The sequence below is a fragment of the Triticum dicoccoides genome, chromosome 4A (genome assembly GCF_002162155.2).
Source record: "Triticum dicoccoides isolate Atlit2015 ecotype Zavitan chromosome 4A, WEW_v2.0, whole genome shotgun sequence".
NCBI lineage: Eukaryota > Viridiplantae > Streptophyta > Magnoliopsida > Poales > Poaceae > Triticum > Triticum dicoccoides.
Window position 1 is genome coordinate 407438973 of NC_041386.1, and position 9260 is coordinate 407448232.

At 46.7% G+C, this 9260-nt stretch overlaps 1 protein-coding gene across 1 annotated transcript; it reads left to right on the plus strand.

The window, feature by feature from the left end:
• Window positions 1-273: 273 nt before the first annotated feature.
• Window positions 274-2672, plus strand: LOC119285985 (UDP-arabinopyranose mutase 1-like). Its single transcript, XM_037565328.1, has 4 exons — window positions 274-717; window positions 1485-1735; window positions 1821-1989; window positions 2117-2672. Exons 1-4 carry the CDS (start codon window positions 376-378, stop codon window positions 2459-2461), a joined length of 1107 nt encoding a protein of 368 aa, XP_037421225.1. The 5' UTR covers window positions 274-375; the 3' UTR covers window positions 2462-2672.
• The last annotated feature ends 6588 nt before the right edge of the window (window positions 2673-9260 follow it).

Sequence of the window (9260 nt, forward strand, 5' to 3'; positions counted from 1 at the left end):
GTTCAACGTGTAATTAATATCATACCAAATATCATCGTCAACATTATTCACATAGTTAAAAAAATGTCTTATTTTTTATCTTTATGCCTCTCAACAGTATATTAAGGTGCATTTCACGTACGCATTTCCCCGTTCTTTATAGGAAGGAGAAAATAAAAAAGTAAATATAACACACAAAAGGAAGGAGAAAGGAAAGAGGAACGCACACCGACAGGCAGGCACCGATGGAGATGAAAGTCTTCTTCATCCTGGAGCGTTATATAACCCCCTCATTTTCCAAGCCCAAACCCACACCTCTCTCTACTCCCACCCCTACCACCACCTCCAGGAACAGCGAGATCCAGGGCTCGAGATCGAGATCCCGGCCAGGCAGCAATGGCAGGGACGGTGACTGTGCCCGGATCGTCGGTGCCATCAACGCCGCTGCTCAAGGACGAGCTGGACATCGTGATCCCGACCATCCGCAATCTCGACTTCCTCGAGATGTGGCGCCCCTTCTTCCAGCCGTACCACCTCATCATCGTGCAGGACGGCGACCCCAGCAAGGTCATCAAGGTTCCTGAGGGCTTCGACTACGAGCTCTACAACCGCAACGACATCAACCGCATTCTCGGCCCCAAGGCCTCATGCATCTCCTTCAAGGACTCCGCGTGCCGCTGCTTCGGCTACATGGTCTCCAAGAAGAAGTACGTCTTCACCATCGATGACGACTGCTTCGTAAGTTCCTTTCTAACTTTCCCTCTGCACAAATCCAAATTGCCCTCGTTTCCTAGTCGTTCCTGCTGGCGATTGTTCGAATTCTGCGCGGATCCGTGGGAAGTTTAGGATTGTTGCCCCGGATCCGGGTCGCCTTCGTTCTAATTTTTCCGGATCTGGCTTGATCAGATCTGGATCTAGGAACCCGCAATCAGTCACTTCAACAAAAAAGTGTAGCCTATCAGATCCCGAGCCGTATCAGATTTGAGCAGCAGCTGCTCCTGGGACACAGACAAGCAGCCTCGGCCTTGCTTGCATTGGCTGGTAGAGAATCCAGTAAAGTGATCTATGTGATCGTAGTATAATTAATTTTCCCCATCTGATGTATGTGATAGGTAGCACATCTGTTCATTTTTCGTTAGAGGTGAAGAGTCTTTTCATTTGGTTAGAGGTTCTAGTTTATGTGATTCGGTCGTGTAACACGAGTTGGCAGGTTCAGTTATTAGTAACCAAACAACGCATTGCAAGTATTTACTGTCAGTTTCAGTTGGTCCACGATATTTGCCTCAGATCCGAGAAACACCGTTGTAGGTCGATTTCTGTTTACTCTCTGTACTTGATTCGATTGTAAAAGAACTATGCTTCATCCTTTTGAGATCCACACCATATGGTCTCCACTAGATCTTGCCTCTCCTGATGAAGCAATCAAGTGGGGGTAAACTGTTGTATTCTTCCGATCAGTGTCTTGTGTGTTGCTTGAACTGAAATTTGGCCCTCCTTGGAAATAGGTGGCCAAGGACCCATCTGGCAAAGACATCAATGCTCTTGAGCAGCACATCAAGAACCTCCTCAGCCCGTCCACCCCGTTTTTCTTCAACACCTTGTATGACCCCTACCGTGAAGGTGCGGACTTTGTCCGTGGATACCCCTTCAGCCTTAGGGAGGGTGCCCCCACCGCGGTCTCTCATGGCCTTTGGCTGAACATCCCTGACTATGATGCACCCACACAGATGGTTAAGCCTCGTGAGAGGAACAGCAGGTACTGCATTTTGTTTGATCTGCTGCTAATCAGCAATCATTGTATTGCATCAAGAATTGCTGTTGATCTCTTATATTTTGTTCAGGTATGTTGATGCCGTCCTGACTATTCCCAAGGGGACACTGTTCCCCATGTGTGGCATGAACCTTGCCTTTGACCGTCAGCTCATTGGCCCTGCAATGTACTTTGGCCTCATGGGTGATGGCCAGCCTATTGGTCGCTACGATGACATGTGGGCTGGATGGTGCGTCAAGGTATGTATTTATTGAACTGAACTACAACTTGTATTTACACTTCACTTAACTGAAGTAATGAAATCTTCTCATCTCAAAAAAAGAAGGAACTGAAGTAATGAAACTGATACAACTGTGTAAACTTCAGGTCATCTGCGACCACTTGAGCCTTGGAGTGAAGACTGGGCTGCCATACCTGTGGCACAGCAAGGCTAGCAACCCATTTGTCAACTTGAAGAAAGAGTACAAGGGCATCTTCTGGCAGGAGGACATCATCCCCTTCTTCCAGAACGCCACCCTCTCCAAGGAGTGTGACACAGTCCAGAAGTGCTACATCTCACTCTCGGAGCAGGTCAAGGAGAAGCTTGGCAAGATTGACCCTTACTTCGTGAAGCTTGCTGATGCCATGGTCACCTGGATCGAGGCCTGGGACGAGCTGAACCCATCTGATACCGTCGTTGCTGCTGGGAACGGCAAGGCAGCAGTCATGTAGGCTGGCTGGGGAGCCAAGAATGTATGGTTGGGGCCTAGATATAGCTCTTTTTGAGAAAGAGATTACTGAAGCAGCTTTTATATTTCTTTCATGTTATGCTGGTGGTTCTTTTGTAGCTGGACAAGGATTTGTTATCATTTACATAATTCAAGACAATAATATTTATCATGTAATTTTGAGAAATCAAGCACCGTTTGTTATTATCGTGAAATCTTTTTCGTTGAGCATCACTCATTTGTTCTTTGGCTTAGAGGGTGCTTGATACGTTTTAGTTCCATAACTAAAAATAGTGGGACTAAAACATGCTAGCCTCACCCATGCTTGGATTTAAATATTAAAAAGGCTAAAATCAAATTAATGAGCATTTATTATTCTAGAATCAAGTCAATGAACATTTATTATCCTTCAAACTCTAGGATTAATTCACATTTTAGTAGTTATATCCCTGACTAAAAAATTTCAATCTCAAGACTAGTTTTAGCCACTCTTTAGTCAAAGGTGCTTGAAACTTTAGCCTCTTAAAAAATTATTTTTAGTCAGACTAAAATAAATCTTTTGGATCCAAGCACTCTCTTAATTTTCCCTAACGTAAATATAATCTGTTTTTTAATCACGCACTGACAAACACGCCAAAGGGGTGGGGACGGATAGCGAGGAAGGACTGTCGCATGGCGACCAGGGGCGTGCTCGCGATTGATGCAATTCCATTCTTCCCTTTATTCTCGATTCCCCAGCCGTTTACTTTTACTGTTCTCCCCTTTATTCTTGACTCCCCAGCCTTTTACTTTTACTGAAGTGTTGGACGTGCTTTGTTGCGGTTTTCATAATGTTTTTACTTCCTCTGTTTTAAAATGTAAAGTGTATTAGTTATTTAGTAAGTTAAAACTTTTTATTTGTAAAGACATATGTCAATATCCATATTATCAAACTGGTATAATTAGATTCACCATGAAATGAATTTTTATATTTTATTTATTTAGTAGAATCGTGGATGTCGATATTTTTGACTTTGAACTTGGTCAAAGTTAAAGAAATTTGACTTATTAAAAAACAAATACACCTCATATTTTAGAACCCTGTGAGTATTTGGTTAGTGAGTGTGGGAGATGACAATGTGTTTTTTTATAATGCGGTGTTTTGATGGGCCTTTTAAGGTATGATTCTATGTTATTTGCTAATCAATCTATACGTATGTGGGGTAAGTTTCTGCGTCGCTGTCTGCACTTACTATATTTCATACTATATTTGTGCTACAATATTACTCCAATCGTTCTGTTATATTTGGTGTATTTATTTTTTGATAATTTTTCACAATCTAAGTACATTTCTTCTAATTCCGTGCTACAATATTACTCTATCCGTTCTTTTATGTAGGGTGTATTTATTTTTGATAATTTTTCACAATCTAAGATACATTTCTTCTAATTTTATTTTTAGCCCTAAAAAAGTATCTTCCCTATGATTGTTGATTGCATGTATATCTCCTTTTAGAGAAAAATAGGGAAAGAATCTCTTTTGATTGCATGTATCTTTTTCTTTCCTAGACTAAATGATTTACTTATAATCAACTAATTAGTCAAGGCATTCGTCCTAGATGGTCTATAATTATGTTTCTTGGTCATCATGCCAAAAATCAAACACAGTAAGCATCAGGGTAAGGGCGCTTGCTCACGTGGTACACCTGTCCACTTTTACCGTGCTAGATTTTACTGTACCGAATGAAGCGATAAACAAAACTCGACTTCGTGAGTGCGAGCGACCAGCGAGCCACTTTCCCCCTCACGCTCAGCGCCCCTCTCCCCCCACTCCTACAACCAGGGTTACCACCGCCGCCGTCCTCCCCGCACTCTTGTCGTCTCCATATCCCACCCGGAGGTGCCGAGCCACCACATCCCCTCACACCGACCTCGCCGCAGAAGAGGGCTAGCGCGTCCGTGCTGCCGGTCAAGTTCCGTCTGGAGGCGAGGAGGGGGAGCAACTGCAGCCGGAGGAGGTTGTCCCTGGAGCCCGCATCCGATCACCGCTGCTGGCCGAGGCGCCTAGGTCAAGAGGCATGCCCTCCGGCCTGGAACTGATCCTGGAGCCCTGAACTCAAGGTCCGCGGCAGAGAAGTACACGATGGCGGTGGTGCATGTGGTGGAGGAGGAGCACATTGCGATCGAGGGTGTTAAGGTAAGTACGGTCACTTGATCTCCACCCCGTCCTACCCCTATCAACCTCGAGATGTGTTGATTTGGGTGACGAGATCCAGATGATGGCCACGACGGTAGTGGTGGTGGCGGCTTCCTCGGGTGGTGGTGTAGAGGGGAGGAGCCAGTTGCGAATAAGGTGTTGATGCCATCACAAGTATTTATTACTTTTGTTGTAGTTTAGATGTTTTATTATAGCTCTTCCCATTGGTACTTCGTTCTGTTGAGCAGGTACAAAATTAATCTGCTCGACAAAGATTCTTTGTGAGCATTATCATCACAATAATACTAATTTCACCCCAACTTCCGGGAATGGATCACATCATAGCTTAGCAGCTGCATTTGCTTCCAGTTCTTACATGTAAAAACATTTTTTTCTAAGTGTGAATTAGTTTTTATGATGACTATACAGATTTGAGCATTTTTTACAGAATCAATTGCACAAACATTGAAAGATGAATGGTCTTGAACGGTTGTAACCTACCATAGTATGCGCGGTGTGAACACATGAAGCCTTGCCTTCAGGATATTGATGTTGCATTCAGTGATTCAGAGGTAGTTCAAGCTATATTTTTTGTTTTCTGATTGCTATTGAACTACATAATACACACATATATATAGGATGGGTCTATTTTAATAACACCATTAAGATCTTATTCTGCTAACAATATTGTTATTCTGCTAACACCACAACCCGACCCGCCTCCTTCTGCCCGCAATAGCCCACCACCCCACCCGACCCACCAAAAGTGCAGCAAGGTAGCCCAATCCTTTTGAGGCAAAGGACAAGCCAAAACAGTCTCTTATGATAAGCAAAGCGTTCTTGAGGGTACACAGGATTTTCATCTAGTCACTTCCACCTTCTCCACTACGTCGGCCTACCCAACCCACCCTCTGCCACTGGTTCCCCCTTCCTCCGGCGTGCCAACCCCTTACTCACCTTCTCCCCGCCGCCCAGCAACCCCAACTGACACGCCACAACGCCCCTGCCTGCATCTGGCTTCATCACTGGATGGCACGCCCCGTCGCCGGATCCAGGCCACGGCGGCCCCTCGCGACGCCTCACCACCGGATCCAGGCCACAACGGCTGATGACCCGTAAGAATAGGGGATCAATTGTAGCTCTTTTTGATAAGTAAGAGTGTCGAACCCAACGAGGAGCAGAAGGAAATGACAAGTGGTTTTCAGCAAGGTAATGCCTGCAAGTGTTGAAATTGTAAGTAGCAGAGTAGTTTGATAGCAATGTAATTTATAACAAGCAAGTAACGATAGTAGTAACAAAAGTGCAGCAAGGTAGCCCAATCCTTTTGAGGCAAAGGACAAGCCAAAACAGTCTCTTATGATAAGCAAAGCGTTCTTGAGGGTACACAGGATTTTCATCTAGTCACTTTCATCATGTTTGGCTTAATTCGTGTTTGGTACTTTGATAATTTGATATGTGGGTGGACCGGTGCTTAGGTGCTGTTCTTACTTGAAAAAACCTCATACTTATGATTAACCCTCCCGCAAGCATCCGCAACTACGAGAAAAGTATCAAGAATAAATTCTAACCATAGCATTAAACTTTTGGATCCAATCGGCCCCTTACGGAATAGCGCATAAACTGGGGTTTAAGCTTCTGTCACTCTCGCAATCCATCATCTAATTGCTACTCCACAATGTATTCCCTTAGGCCCAAATATGGTGAAGTGTCATGTAATCAACGTTCACATGACACCACTAAGGGAATCACAACATACATACTATCAAAATATCGAACACATATCAAGTTCACATGATTACTTGCAACATGATTTCTCCCGTGACCTCAAGAACAAAAGTAACTACTCACAAATGATAATCATGCTCAAGATCAGAGGGGTATTAAATAGCATATTGGATCTGAACATATAATCTTCCACCAAATAAACTGTATAGTAATCAACTACAAGATGCAATCAACACTACTAGTCACCCACAATCACCAATATATAGTTCCGGTAACAAGACTGAACACAAGAGATGACCTAGGGTTTGAGATGAGATGGTGCTGCTGAAGATGTTGACGAAGATTACCCTCCCCAAAATGAGAGAGTTGTTAGTGATGATGATGACGATGATTTCCCCCTCCGGGAGGGAAGCCCCCCCGGCGGAATCGCTCCATCGGAGGGTGTCGGTGGAAACGACACCTATGGGATCACAGGGAATCCCTTCTACGGTCGGCGGGCGTGGGGCTGTGGAAAAAGCGGGTTTAGAAGATCAACACGGGGGAATTTATCCAGATTCGGGCCGCAAGTGATGCGTAATACCCTACTCATGCCGGTTTGTGTTCATCTGGTGTTCTTGGACTAGCTACAAAGCGTGCAGGGTCCAAAAAGTCTGAATCCCACTCCAGTATGCCTCAAGCCTCCTTTTATAGCCAAAGGGGTCGCCATAGTGGCACATAGGAGGTAGAAAGTTTGTAATGTATACAAGTCTATCCCCTGGTACCGTAGAACAAACGCATTTAATGCGCTGCCGACGTGCCCCCTCACTTTATCAGGGATGGCAAGGAAGCTCGTCTCGCCCGTCACCGCCTCATCTCGCACTGACGCGCGTCCAAGCTGACTAGGCGTGCAGCGCCACACTGGCTGGCTGGCTGCTGAGTTAGTGCGGTGGCGGAGTCTTCCCGAAGATTTGCATGCCACCACGCAGGTGCTCGCTGAGTTGGCCTGGAAGCTGCACGTCGCTACGTAGGTGCCTGCCTTGTTGGCGGGTTGATTGCTGTGTTGGAACGACGGTGGAGCCTTGGCAGACGGGGGCCTGGTTGTGGCCTCGCAGGTGTCCCCGGCAAGGGTCTTGCCGGGGGTCTCGTGAGCGTCCCCGGTAAGGATCTCGCCGGGGGTTTCGTGAGCATCCCCGGCAAGGATCTCACCGAGGGGTTTCCGTCTTCTGGTTCTCATCTAGTCTTGTATGTTCTTGGTCTTTACAAAGATCCGCATGCCACCATGCAGGCGCCTCCCGAGCCTTGGTTCCAATGTTGTCGACGGTGTCGGAACTCTTAGGCTCAAGGGTGGCTGCTCTGCTGGTGTTGGGCAAGTTGCCCCAGCAAGGCTCTTGCTAGGGCTACGTAAGCTGCCCCGGCAAGGCTCTTGTCGGGGAAAGCCTACCTTGTCCCTCTACTTCTCGCGCCTGTTAGAATAAATCCGAGGCATATCGTTGATCATCCGAGAACCAAGCAATGACACAAGCACGACACCTAGATTTGTTAACGAGGTTCACCATCATGGTTACATCCCCGGGGCCTGACTACGGGCGCTCCTCCCCGTGACACCGTCACAATACCGCACCCCGGCCGCCCGGGGGCTGGCACACGCCGCTGGCTCCCCCGCGTGCCCGTGCTATTATGTTGGCATAGGTTACATCATGTGTCTACCCCCGATATATATAAGAGGCCTAGGATACAGGTGTCCTATTAGGACACAACTCCTACCCAGTCTACACACAGTCCAAACCAAGTCCAACTGTAACCTACCTTGTACAATAATATTCGACATAATTCTAACAAACTCCACCTTGGCGAATATTCTCCACCACCTTGAATTCGTCCGTGCGTCGAACCTCCATGTACAGATACACCATGAGCATCGCTGCTACTCTCAGACTCCATGTGACTCCACCTGCAACTGTAGTCCCTTCTCGTCTTCATCATAGTCAACACTCGAGCAAAAATTAAGTTCCTCGTTACTCTACTTTGTGCTCCCAACTTCCGGAGTATCCGTTCAATGCCATCACACACTGATCATTAATCTGCGTGAAAATGAACAACTCACATATTGGGTGTCACATATAAGATTTACCTGAACTCAACATCACCGCTCTTTCATGACCGTCTGTCTGAAACTTGAAGGAATTTCACCGTCGCCCTGTGTCACTTTGAGTCAAATTCACAGTTGTCTCATCCTTTTTTCTCGGATAGTCTCTGACATGTCCCATAGATATAGCACTCCACCTCCTTCTGCCTTGTCATCTGCACTTTTCCATGTGCATTGAACACCACAGAATATACGGCCATGTACTCTCTCAACTTTTGACAATTTCAGACCGTCCGCCACTTTCTCAGATTCTCCATGGTCCCAGTCACCAACTTGAATCCGGTACTCGTCAACACTGCTTCAGCACCCCCTGCACAATTTGTCTGACCACACGTCTGACCGCTAGTGCCTTGGCCTGTCGCTGTGTCCCGTGCTTACCACACGCCTCGACGCTATCACCGCGCTGAGCCTCTGCTGTCCTGGTCGAGTCTCTAGGGCTGCAGACCCACACCACTCAAACCCCTACTGCAGAGAACCACCGATCATCACCGATCGATGCCGAGTATCACGTCTCCATCCGACCACTGGTACCCAGTCCGATCCACGTGTCTCTCGCTATCCCGCTGAAATAGGCTTCGACTCCGAATTCTTACGCCGTAGCCCCTCCATCAGCACAGAGTGAAGTCTTCCAACGGACTCTAGCTCCACCTTCAACATGACTCCATGGTGGTTGTACGTGCCACCCCCCGCGCCATGTCGACTCCAAGCTCTCATGCGCACCATCTTGAATCAACCCTGCATCATAGTCTGTCGAAGCTGCACAAGCCCTCAGGCCTG